The sequence below is a fragment of the Phycodurus eques genome, chromosome 10 (assembly GCF_024500275.1).
Source record: "Phycodurus eques isolate BA_2022a chromosome 10, UOR_Pequ_1.1, whole genome shotgun sequence".
Taxonomy (NCBI): Eukaryota; Metazoa; Chordata; class Actinopteri; order Syngnathiformes; family Syngnathidae; genus Phycodurus; species Phycodurus eques.
In genome coordinates this window covers 18,193,995-18,207,389 of record NC_084534.1, presented here as the reverse complement: position 1 = coordinate 18,207,389, position 13,395 = coordinate 18,193,995, and the positions used below count along the sequence as shown (strand labels likewise).

General features: G+C 41.9%; 1 protein-coding gene across 1 annotated transcript in view; it reads left to right on the top strand.

Moving 5' to 3' along the window:
• skib (v-ski avian sarcoma viral oncogene homolog b) overlaps positions 1-11,920 on the top strand; it is a 59,078-nt gene extending 47,158 nt beyond the window's left edge. The window contains exons 2-7 of the mRNA XM_061688133.1: positions 5,903-6,016; positions 6,214-6,317; positions 6,511-6,707; positions 7,131-7,411; positions 9,263-9,493; positions 10,282-11,920. Of these exons, the coding sequence (XP_061544117.1) occupies positions 5,903-6,016; positions 6,214-6,317; positions 6,511-6,707; positions 7,131-7,411; positions 9,263-9,493; positions 10,282-10,449 (1,095 nt within the window). The 3' untranslated portion in view covers positions 10,450-11,920. The remainder of the gene's footprint in view (positions 1-5,902; positions 6,017-6,213; positions 6,318-6,510; positions 6,708-7,130; positions 7,412-9,262; positions 9,494-10,281) is intronic.
• The last annotated feature ends 1,475 nt before the right edge of the window (positions 11,921-13,395 follow it).

The window sequence follows — 13,395 nt, the reverse complement described above, 5'->3', positions numbered from 1 at the left end:
GCTGAACATGTTTATTTTTAAATTAAAAGTAATTCAGCAAAAATAAAAAATGGGAAACTAAATTTGAAATCAAATCACTACTTTTGTTTATTCATTTTTAATTATAAAAATGAAGAAAGTTTTTTTATCTGTATATTATTTTATTGCATGTCATTAGTTTATATATATATATATATATATATATATATATATATATATGTTCATGTATAGGAAATTATGTTGTTAGGAGATCCAGCCTTCGAGCCATTGAGGGCTACAATGGTACTGCAAGATCAAACAAGCAATCAGAAACTATGTCTTTAAATTTAGACTTTGTTGTTCAAAAAACTAATCGAAGCTCAGAGAGACTGTTATTAAAATAAAAAAGTCATAAATGGTCATAATATATAATCTGGGCAGAAAGGACGACACTGAACAAGCTTCTGTCCATCATGGGCAATCCACAGCATCCACTGTACAGCACCATCTCCATACAGAAGAACAGCTTCAGTCACAGAACTATCAATTGATCGATCAATCTATAATTTAAAAAACGAAATAAAAATAAAAAAAATTAAAACAATCATTCACTTGAAAATGACCCTCAGATAAAGATTAAAATGGCAATTGGGAAAAGTTTACTTTTCTAGTGATGGTCGTTAGCTGTTCATAGAACTACTATGTCCACGGTCAAGAAGCGTCGAGAAGTTTCGTGATCTTTGGCCATGCTCCAGTTAGCGCAATATCAACAAAAAGATTATTCCTCAACTAGGCCAGTGAATCAACACGTTTGCAATGTGAGGCCTACCCCTGGAATTGCAGAGCGCCTCTAATTAAAAAATAAAGCATGTCTGCTCTCGCCCGGGCGGCTATTAGAGCCTGTTTAGCCTGGAGATTTGCTTTGAAAGGCCGCTTCATTACAGCACCTCAAAGCCATATCATACAATGGCCAGTTGAAAAGGCCAATGCTTGAATGGAGTCTTAAAGAAGTGAAGGGGTAGGGGATGTACTTGGCCTTCAAGTAAACATTCCTGCAGCTCACTGTTTCCTCTGTGTTCCCGCTCCCTTGGCCCACCTCCCTCCCACTCCAGTTCCCACAGGGGACTCACTCGGCCACAGGAAGTCTGAGGAGGGAGCGGGGCTGCCAAGTCTCCAGTACGATATGGTGCTGTGTAAAGCGTGTTTTGTTTAGTTTTTTACAAGCCATGCTGTTCTCCTCCATTGCCATAGATGGCGCTATGCATTCAGTCTCTTAGTTTTGGCCTTTTATTTCCCCAACCAAAAATATTTCAACAAGCTAGAAAGTGGAAAACTGCATCATGGTGTGCAGTAATTTGGACATTGTTAAGAACTAAGACGATAGAAGGACACTATTTTTGCTTATGGGGTGTGGGTGTCTCAAAAATAGAAAATAAATTCCTCAAGCAACAGTGGAAAACCACTGTGTTTGTGTCTGTTTGCCACTGTTTCAGCTAGCATGCTATTTCATGAAAGACGGCTTAAGATACTGACCCGTACCATTGTTGATTTTCTGCTGGGGGATTAAGGCAAAAAGTAGGAAAAATATATGAATTTATAAAAAAATAAAAATACAACAATTTAAAAAAGCAATGTATTTCTCTTTGTCCATCTATTTGTAAGTTAACATGCTACTTCCTGGTTCATGATGGGTGATGAAAGATGACAGGACTGTACCATTTTTTATTCTGGCGCTGGGGGAACATTTACATTGTGACTTAAACAGCAAAAAGAGCAAATACGTGTGGCGGAAAAACCCATAAAGGCGCTATATTTTTCTTTGTCCATCCATTTTTATGTTAGCGTGCTACTTCCTGGTTTACAGAGGATGATGAATGACAACTGTACCATTTTTTATTCTGAAGTGGGGGAAGCAGTTCCATTGTTACTAAAATGGAAAAAATAGAGAAACTCAATGGCAAATGGCAAAAACAGCATACAATACATGCACACAAAAAAAAGGACTGCATTTGCTTTTATACATACGGACAGTATATTTCCCATACTGCTTGTCCTCATTAGTATCGTATAGAGCCTACCAACGTTGATTTTTGGCGAAAATAGCCAATAGGCAAAATAACCATTCATCCATCAATTTCTATCGTGATTGTTCTCATTAGTATCGTGGGTGAGCTGGAGCCAATCAATGTTGACTTTTGGCGAGGCACTGGTTGTCTGTCAACTGCAGTGCGCATGAAGACAAAATAACATTCGCACTTATACACAATTAATATTCTTCAATGAACCTAACACACGTTTTTGGAATTTGCCAGAAAGCCGAGTATCCTGAGAAATCTCGCGCAAGCAAGGGGAGAACATGCAAACTGAGATTCGAATCCAGAACCTGAGAACTGTAAGGCAGACATGCCAGCCACTAGTGCATCCGACTGGTGTTGCTGTATTTATTGATTTATTTGAGGTTTGCATGCTACTTTCTGGTTCACGAAAGATGACATAAGACAACGGGAGCATACCATTTTTTTTTAATTCTAGGGTGTATAGTGACTCAAATTTAAAAAAGAGAAAATTTATAGTTGATTGGCATATTTTGTTTGTGTGTTGGTTTGTTAGTTCGCATGCTACTTCCTGGTTCTCGTTGGGGGGGTTGGTCATTTAACCACTGGGACATGCAGTACAAGACGGGCCAAGCTATGTCTATGAAGCCAGTGAGGTCAGCGTCACATTTAGCCATGCGGGTCCCTTGTGGTGTCTGGTGAGTGTCTGCTTTCGGCCTCTATTATGTCTAGGGAACCTTCCTGCGGACGCAAAAAAGAAAAGAAACAACCTCAGAGTAGAAATAGCCACGGTCATCCTTTGTCGTAGCACGTAATGACACACTCCAACTTCACAAACCCTTGAGTTATGGGGCAGGTGAGAGCGACCGTTCCTGAGGACGTGCAGTCTGGGTTCAAAGAATGAACTCGTAGAGGAGAAGCCAAACAGTGCGTGAGTGTGTGTACCGTGTAAATGTAAAGTGGTGACTGGTTAGACAGGTAGAGGAGACCTGCACATGAGTCAGACAGACAAGAGGGGAGTGTCCAGACAAACGTCTTGTGCAACACTACAAGTGGAACATGAGTAGGCAGAATAAGAATGCCAACTGTTTTAAAAATGCAGGCTGATTGGATTTTGTACAACAAAGTGCCTTATAGTTCTTAGGGTCTGGGTTTTGAATCTCAGCTCAGGCCTTCTTGTGTCGAGCTTCTATGTACTCCCCTGTGTTTGTGCTTGGTTTTCTCCACGTACTCTGGCTTCCTCCCACATTTCAAAAACATGCATGTCAGGTTAACTCTATATTCACCATCGGTTGTGAAATGTGAGTATGAATGGTTATTTCTCTATATGAGGCCTATGATTGGCTGACCAGTCCAGCGTGGACACGGCTTCTCTCTGCCAAAATCAGCTTGGACAGGGTCCAGCTTACACCAAGCCCAATGAGGACAAATGAAATGGAAAATGGATTGATGGATAGCTGGGTTTTAGTCAGACTAACGCAGTGGTTTGCAGACAATTTGCGACCCTGTACCCTTTCGAAAAATACGTCACATCTTCAACAAAATAGAAGCACGAGATACCAGTTTTGGCCCATGTCGAGATGACAACAACTGCTCCATACACACAAAATTTGAACACACAATAGCCGAATAAAATTGTGTTCTCTGCACAAAAATCTCGATCAGCTGCACTTGTGAACGTACGTAATGAATGGGCAACTGAATCCGTGGTACACTTCCTGGTTTCCTCAGGTGGGATCCCATTGCTGAAGTTTTCCACCCCTTAAAATGTGATCTTGCACACTGACTGTTGGGACTTGCCTGCCTTATGGCAAATCTCTGTGAGGTGCGGCCAATTATAACTGAAGGTGCAGATACTTTTGAAGGTTAATGTAAGGTTAGTGTTAAAGTAGTGGTTTGGCATTAAGGGGCGCCCCCGGGAAGTGAATGTCAGTCAATGTAATGTGCTTTAAAAAGAGTAGAAAATTAGTGTGTGTGTGTGTGTGTGTGTCTGTGTGTGTGTGTGTGTGTGTGTGTCTTGGTCTGGACAGCAGCCAGCATGGCTTTCACCCCCCCCCAGTCAAGGCGGCGTCAGGTACAGCACAAACCACACAAAGTCTTCAACGTGGAGTCGCGGCCCAATTAAATTAATTGCCCTTAAACGCTTGTGCAACGCAGCCAAAAAAGAGAATGCAACGTTACGGGGAGCTACTGTAAGGGATGTTCGACTGCCGGCATGACGTGTGCGACGGCAGATGTTGAGATACGGAGAACTTCCTTACCCTGCAGGTCTACACTTGTCACACAAGAGGATGTGTATACCTTGGCGTGGCGAGGAGGCCCGCACAGGCCTGCTGCTCGCTTACTCACTCCCATGACGTTCCGCCTCAAGCTCATGTCAAGCATTTCCATCGCCTAAACCAGCGGCCCCAACTTTTTTCACGCCGTGGACCAGTTTCAACTCAGGCCCGTAATTTGACGGACCAGCATAGAAACAAATAAAAACAAAGTAGTCGGAGCCCTGTAATTGTTTCTCTTCAATGAGTTGGTGACGGTTTTGTGCTAACACTGACTTTTTTTTTTGTATATACAATAAACCCCCATTCACGGGGGATAGGAACTGAGCCACGCAGCAAGTAATTGACGCCCCCCTAAAAGGGTTTCTAATTGCCTATACATGCCATAAGATGGACTAGTTTTGTCTAAATGAAGCTCCTCAAATCACTTCATAGTTCCTTGGCACCAAGATGCCACCAGATGGCACCAAAGCAATAATGTTATATAGACCAAAAACACTGACTAGGCAAAAAAAAAACCTCAGTGAATAACAGAGGATCTTAGTGTCTCTGTGCTGCCCTGTACCAAATGCCCCACGGACCTGTGCCAGTCCGCAGCTCGGTGGTTCGGAAATCCTCAACGGGGGGGAACGTGCCTGATCCTGCTCATGTTCCCGTTCCTGTGCGCCAATGCAAATGGAAGACAAACCTCATTTAGCATTAAGTGAGAAGCCATGAATCACGTCTCACAGCTTTCACACACCAAGCTTGGTGAGATTTGCTTGGTCGGTGCGAGTGTTGACGTGCATATGTGTGCGTGGGTGCATATGTAGGAGTGTGCGCGCGTGCGTGTGTGTGTGTGTGTGTGTGTGTGTGTGTGTGTGTGTGTGTGTGTGTCTGTCTGGTACAGTGCGCTCAAGGGTGGGAGGTGTTAAATCAGGTCTGGCACTTCATACCTGAACTAGCGATGATACACGTGGCCTCATGCTTTTCATTTTAGTCATTTTCTTTCAATCGTCGTATATATAAATTGGTTTATTAGTTACCAGGATTACGCTGTACCTACATAACTCATAGGCAGTATGATGGAAGTACAGTTGTCCCTCGTCATAACGGTTCACTTTTTGCCATTTGACTGTATCGTAGATTTTTAAATCACACATATCTCACTTTATATCGCAGATTTTTCACTATATCGCAGGATTTTGCGGTCATCGTTTTCCCATTAAGACTAATGTTACTCACGTAGCGAGAACCGTGAGCCAGGAGGAAAGAAAAAGGTAGAGAATGTCCAAAGTTTGGGATTATCTCACACTTTAAAGATAAATTGCAATGCGTTTACTGCAACGCAGAATGTCTACGGTAAAGTGAACATTGTTAGCTCAGTTAATCGTCCCTACCAACGTTGGATAGAATAAAAACATTTTTAATCGGTTTGAATGTTGGTCTCTATGCACCCCACTTCTCTCTCGCCCAAAGTCAGCTGGGACAGGCTCCAGCTCACCCACGACCTTAATGAGATCAGACGGTATAAATATGGAAGGATGTTATTCATATCACACATGCGCGTCTGTTTTCATGAGTGAAAGGATCGCCGCCATTTAACGCCTCTCTTCTCTCTCCCCTTCCCCGCAGTCGCTGAGCCCCATCACAGCCAAGCGGCCCAAACTGGAAAAATTGCAATCTCCATCATCTGACAGCGAACGCAAAGCCGAGTGGCTGCAGTCGCTGTCCAAGTCCACACACAAGGTTGGTAAACGGGCGGCAAAGTGTGACAAGTGCAAACTTGAAAGGGATGATGCACAAGCTCCTATTATCTTCAATTGTCAGCTAATAACAATAACAAAGAATTATTCAATGAATCTTTGAGTGTGTCAGTCACGGCCATTTGAATACTTGAATGGTTGTACTTCATCATGACTCAAGCTTGCCGTTTTGGTTTCCAGGACCTGAAACAAGTCCAGCTAAAGCAGAGGCCTTCAGCATTCCGGCCTTGGTCTCCAAAAGCATCCGAGAGGGAGAAACCAGCAGTTCAGAATGAGCAGGAGAGGTGAGCGATCAGGATTGTCTTAAAAAAATGATAGCAGAAATGCTTAAAAACGGGTGGGCAAACTTTTGTGCTCAAATTTCACAGGACTCTTGAAAATGTAAAGGCTCAGCAGGCCAGATTAAGGAACTGAGTGGGTCGCATGTGGCCATATTTTGCCCACCCCCTGCTTTAAATGGACCCGTTGCCTTTGCAGGTCCCATTTTAAGAGTCAGGAGACTTTGGCACAAGCTCCCGCAGGCCCTCCGGTGCATCCTGACGACAGCCACGCTCCTGGCAGGGGGACCTCAACCATCCAACAAGAGGTGCACAATGGCGACACGCAAGCTGCAGCACCCAACCCTAACGACATGGACACGGACGGAGAGATCGACGTGGATGACTGTGATGATCGTGAGTACCTTCTGTCATCTGGACAAGGAAATACTCAAAAACACTGAAGAAAGTCAATCATTTACTATTCACAAGTTGTGTTGGAATACTGGAAAGGAACCACACACAGGCATTGGTTCAAGTGATCACTGTGAAATGGCGCCCCCAAGTGTTTCGAAGTAGAAATTAACAGTGCTTCCACGGTGTGAGACAATTATGGAAACATTTTAAAACGTCCTTTTAAAGCCACTGACCAACCAATTTATTATAACATATGACTACAAAATGTTTAATAATAAATCCTAGAAAATTGATTATTTTAAAAACGACTACAAAATGTATTATAAAAATACTACAAAATGTATTATTAAAAATGACTACAACATTTGTTATAAAATTCACGACAAGAGTTGCAGATATCTAACTGCAAGCGTTTCTCTGCAGGTACGCTGCTGGCGTCCTCCCTCGCTTCACCCCCCTCAGCCTGCAACAGTGCCCCTCAGACGCTGACCCCCCAGACCGAAGGTGCCTCTCCGCCTCAGGAGGCGCCAAACTGGCTGTCAGGGCATGTCTGCCCTGAGATGGACGCTCTGAGACAGACGCTCTACACTGGTGTGGACACCAAAGAGGCTCGAGAGAAATTCCTGCAGGAGGTGGTCAAGATGCGGCTGAAGCAAGAGGAGAAGCTGGCGGCCGCCATACAGGCTAAACGCAACCTGCAGCAGGTAGCCAAACACGTTTTTTTGTGTGGGTAAAATCCAAATACAGTGAACCAGGGGCGAGTCTAGGTCGAGTACTTTGGGTGGGCTGAGCCCAAGACCTCATTTTAGAAAGTACCCTTCTGAAATGTGATTGAACATTTTAGACCTTGAAAAAACACCTCTTTCAGGTGTTTTTGTTTTTTAGCAAACTCCATGGGGGCTTTCATGTATGTGTCTTGTACTGAGGAGAGGCTTCCGTCGGACACTCTGTCAGAAAGCCCCGACTGGTGGAGGGCTGCAGTGATGGTTGACTTTCTAGAACTTTCGTACATTTCTCGACTGCATCTCTGGAGCTCAACCACAGTGATCTTTGGTTTCTTCTTTACCTCTCTCACCAAGGCTCTTCTCCCCCAATTGCTCGGTTTGGCCGGAGGGCCAGCTCTAGGAAGGGTTCTGGTCGACCCAAACGCCTTCCATTTAAGGATTATGGAGGCCACTGTGCTGTTGGGAACCTTAAATGCAGCAGAATTGTTTTGTAATCTTGGCCAGATCGTTGCCTTGCCGCAATTCTGTCTCTGAGCTCTTCAGGCAGTTCCTTTGACCTCGTGATTCTCATTTGCTCTGACGTGTACTGTGAGCTGTAAGGTCATATATAGACAGGGGTGTGGCTTTCCTAATCAAGTCCAATCAGTATAATCAAACACAGCTGGACTCCAATGACGGTGTGGAACCATCTCAGGGATGATCAGAAGAAACGGACAACACCCGAGTTAAATATATGAGTGTCACAGCAAAGGGTCTGAATACTTATGGCTATGCAATATTTGAGTTTTTCTTTTTTAATAAATAAGCAAAAATTTCAAAAATTCCGTTTTTTCTCTGTCAATATGGGGTGCTGTGTGTACATCAATGAGGAAAAAAATGAACTTAAATGATTTTGATAAATGGCTGCAATATAACAAAGAGTGAAAAATTGAATGGGGTCTGAAAACTTTCCGTACTCACTGTGTGTATGTACATATTTGTATATATACATACACATCTACACACACGTACGTTTTTTTTTTTTCAAATTAATTTGAGGACAAATTCATAGGGTGGGCTAAGGCAAGTTTTGGGTGGGGTCAAATCGGGTTGGCCTCGCCTCTGCAGTGAACTTTGGCTGTGTTGCAGTTTATTGTTCGCGCCACCATTATATCACTGAATTTTAAGCGAATAGTTTTTTAAAGCTTTTTACAGTATACACGCAGATCCGAATTTAGAATTGCGCGGAATCTATCCCCCCTTTGTCACAGAAAGTTTTTATTTTTTGAAGACGTCAGATTTTTTTTCATCGCAAAATACTGTCTACGGTATGTATTTAACCATTTTGAATGCTATGAGCCTCTTCCCAAGTGGTTTGGGTTGAAAGCTTGTGGCATATTTGTTGTTTGAACCAGTGGTCCTCAAACTTACCACCTAAAGAAATCCTTAGCCTTCCAAGTGCCAACTTCATGATCATCATAAAAAATACTGTAGTGTAGTAGGCTTAAGCGTTCAGCAAAATCAAGACGGAGGCTTTAATCCTTAAAAGTATATTTAATATTATTGTAAGCCGCTGTAGCGTAATATAGTTTGAACATCAATACTGCGCTTAAATATAGGAAAATAAAAATCTGTACTTAAATAATGATTCAATTAAAAGGTATTGCACATACAGTAAGTTACAAAATAGTACCTAAACAAATGTTTGGGGGAAAAAACAGTTTGCAAAGGTTAAATGCATGTGTATTGTACGCAAAAGTTAAATGAAGTTGAACTGCACTTAACAAATATACGAGCGTAAGATATGAAAGTGAGATATTAAATCACAAGGGATCTGCGCTGTTTTCACAGGAGTTGGAGTTTGTGAGAGTGGCCAAGAAAGGCCGCCTCCGCGAGGCCGTGGAGGCAAAGAGGAATCTGCGGAAGGAGATCGAGCGCCTCCGCGTGGACTGGGAAAGGAAGATCAGGGAGGCAGAGGAGGCGTGTGGGCGACTCAAGAGGGAACTGGAGCACGAGAGGCAGCAGCGAGGCTGCGACAAAGGATGCGAGTCCGAGCGACTCCGCGTCAAGTACGCCGCCCAGGTGAGAGGCTCAGGGATGGCAGAAGTGCACAGTCAGAGCGCAGACGTCGGCCAAGGCAGAGCAACCCGAAACATAATGGCTTGCTGGGTTATACAGTACTGCAACGTGGGTGCAAACACACAGCGAGGTTTATTTTTTTCTTTCACCATAGCGCCACCTGCTGGATATGGGAGCTCACTGTACCCTAATGAAGGAGTGGGCAAACCTTTGTGCTCACATTATTACAAATACACAACTAATTGCTGGATGTTTTAAAATTTAGCAGCCAGTGAAAACAGTTGAACTATTATTCATTTTATTTTAAAAGGGTGCTACTAACATAAAGGTTTACAATTCCCAACTTTATTAGAGGTGAAGACAATTAGCAATTTTGGTATTTCAGCAAGAAACATGAATTCGACAAACATGATTCACATTCGCAGGCCACATTAACTGACGTAGCAGGCCAGATCTGGCCCCCGGACCTTGAGTTTAATACCTGCATTTTATATTTATGGCCTAGAAGTATTTTTCATGAAAGCATTTACTGTAATTATGACTTTGGTACTGTGCTCACGTAAGTTAATGATCGACTACAGCACTTTCCCACTTAGGTACAAGTTCGGGTTTCATTGCTGCCATAGAAACGAAACTCTTCTTGTAAACCGAGGAGTGCGAGAACCCCCCTGTATGTACCTTCTTTGCTCAAGTAGTGACCTCTACTGCATAGCACAGTTTTACCACAGGAGTGAGGACTTGAAAAGGGTTTAACTCAAAAGTGAGTTTTACCTCTGATCTCTTTACATCAGATCGACGAGCTGCACTCTCAGCTCCAGCAGGCCGAGGCGGACCGCGAGCAGCTGCGGAGGGAGCTGCAGCAGGAACGGGAGGCGCGGCAGAGCCTGGAGAGCGTGGTTCGAGACCTGCAGTGCCAGCTGGCGGCGCAGGATACGACGCCACGCAGCACTCCATCCTAAAGTGGAGCCCAAGAAAAAAGACACAAACAATTGAATAATAGTACTTGTATGTATCTAGGATGAATGAAAAGGATGGTGAGTTTTAAGGAAAGGAAAACTGGATGAGAAAGCATGATGTCCAGGACTCCATCAGTGACTGTTTTTGCTATAAGCTAATTGGAGAGAGGCCACATCACACTTACTTGAATATGAAGGGAATAGTCACACAGTCAACAATGGTGCCACAAAAGCATTGGTACACTCCAAGGTGTCACTGCAGACCACTGGACCCAAGAGACACCCGTTTACCACTATTCGCTATTAATATCAGCTTGCTTTTATTATATTATATATATATATATATATATATATATATATATATATATATATATATTCAACTGTAGAGGATGTACTTTTAAAGATAGCCTATATTGCTTGTTTATTTCATAGGCGAGAAAAGCAGCCATATACTGATGTGTACGCATTTAAAGCCGAAGTATTGGATGCTTTTTATATATATATATATATATATATATATATATATATATATATATATATATATATATATTATAATAATATAATTCAGCTTAATATCTTCTTCTACATTCTTATTCTTTAAAATATGCTCTCCTATCAGCAATTAACGCTCTCCTAAAAGACACACACACAAAATGAGAAAAAGTGTTTTTTGTTTTTTTTTTCTTTGGAATGCGGTACCTCTGTTTTTTGTATTTAGTACTGTAATTACATTTATATGGCTCATTTGAAAGCATTCGTTTTTAGGGCTCTTAAATCAACAAATGGCGTTTATATGAACAGCATTTCTACGTATATAAAATGCAAAACGAGCATATATTTTTTTACTCCAGGAAAAAAAACATCAAGGAATTGCACTTTTTGAACAAACCTCACGTTGCGCCCACCTGTTACACGATTCAGACAAATTCAAATGAAACACTCGTTCACTCAGTATGCTCTGATGTAAATACAACAATATTGTAAATAAGATTTTGTTGCTTGCTCCTGATTTTTTGTTTTGTTTTGCTCTTACTTGAAACCAAAAAGAGACTATATTTGGATTTTCGAAGCAGCCTAGTATCACACGAACAGGGCATTTAACAGACTTTGGATGAAACCCATCAAAACAAGTTACCTTTGATTGTTTATTTGAGATAAATAGAGTATTATAAAAGATATATATCGACGCTACTGACCAAAAATCTGAAACACAATTAAAATGTCTGTACTTGCCACTCGGATTTAGAGTAGAAACCAGGCTTTGGTGTTCTCGCCTAGTTTAGACAAGAAACACGTGTATGTTTTATCAACTTCATCATCATGTTACCCTGGCTCAGTATTTGTTGGGTACAGTGTTATATAGCACTCGCAGTTTTCTTACTGTAGCTCATGCTCTTGTAGTTTTGGTTTGGATATAGGCTTTATTCTTCTTATTTTTCCCCCTTCAGAAAATGTGTATAATACCAATAAAAAATCTAAGTCAATCATTAAGTGCTCTCGAGTGTTTTCTCATCTCTGAATGGTGACATACAATAATGAAAAATGGCAGTCAACACACGGAGGCCTTTTTGAACGACAATAAAGCTATCTTGCTGTAAAAACTGAAAACTAACCAAAGTGGTGCCTTGACATACGATTGACATGACTTAGCAGTTTTGCTTTTCAGGTTTTTGATTTGCCATGCGAGCAAAAACGTGAGACGAACGCTGTACAATTGGCAGTGAGCTCAACACACATCACAACAAGCAGCAATTTGGCACAGAGCGAACAATTCTTCAAAACAGAGGCTTCAACCTGTTTGTTGCCGTTCCCAGTTGAAGTTTACCACAGACATTTATATACTAGATCTTGTCACGCCAGCATGCTGTAAGAGCCCAGCTAAAAAAAACATGTTCATGTGGCGGCCACATTGGTGGGGGCAACGTTCCAATCATAAGCAATCCATGTAGCCTCTATACAATGGACGAATACATCACAACTTGCTAATTTCTCAACAAATTTTCAAGAGGTTTAGTTTATTGTCAAGGTCGAAACATGTGCTATTAACGCAGAACATTTTACAGCAAATGTAGCCTGTAATTTTAGTTATTTTATTCTTTAGGTTCAGAGGCCAGGGAATATTTTAGGTTCAGCCATTTTATATATATATATATAGATATATACACATATGTATATATCTATATATATATATATAGATATATACATAGAGAGAGAGAGAGAGAGAGAGAGAGAGAGATATTGAACACACAAATGGCGAAGCAACACATGTAGACAGATAATAACAATTCACAAAGGCATAAGTTCTATAGCCCATGCGGAAATTTGACTAATATTACTGCCTCTTAAGTCACTGACAGTGTAGTGGTACACTTGCCTGGCTTTGGTGTGGGCAGCGTGGGTTCAGCTCCCACTCAGTGACGGTGTGAATCTGAGTGTGAATTGTTGTCCCTGTCTATATGTTCCCTGCGACTGACTGGCGACCAGTTCAGGGTGTAGTCCGCCTTTCGCCCGAAGTCAGATAGGCTCCAGCGCCCCGCGATCCTGAACAGGATAAGCCGTGTTGAGAATGGATGGATGGATACTGCGGCTTACTGAGGAGCAGCCGCAGTCTACATGAATATTCGTATGTTTCTATTATACTGCCCCCCTGGCGGCCAAGGCACAGGAGTAGGACAATGTCCATTGAAAAAAAGCACAAAATGTGGCAAAAGCTGTTTAGACTAATTCTTTACATTCTATTTAATTATGTCATGATATCCTTAGATCATGAATGGTAATTATTTTCAGGCACAAGGAGCCCACTGTACTGTTATGTGTTCAATTATTTTCTTGAAATGTTCATGAGTTTTATTCGTTGAACAATTCAAACCATTCCAATTCCAAACTGTTTTGCTCATTCCCTCCCCAAAATTCCGTTTTTCAAACTAAAAGCCACAACTTGAGACATTT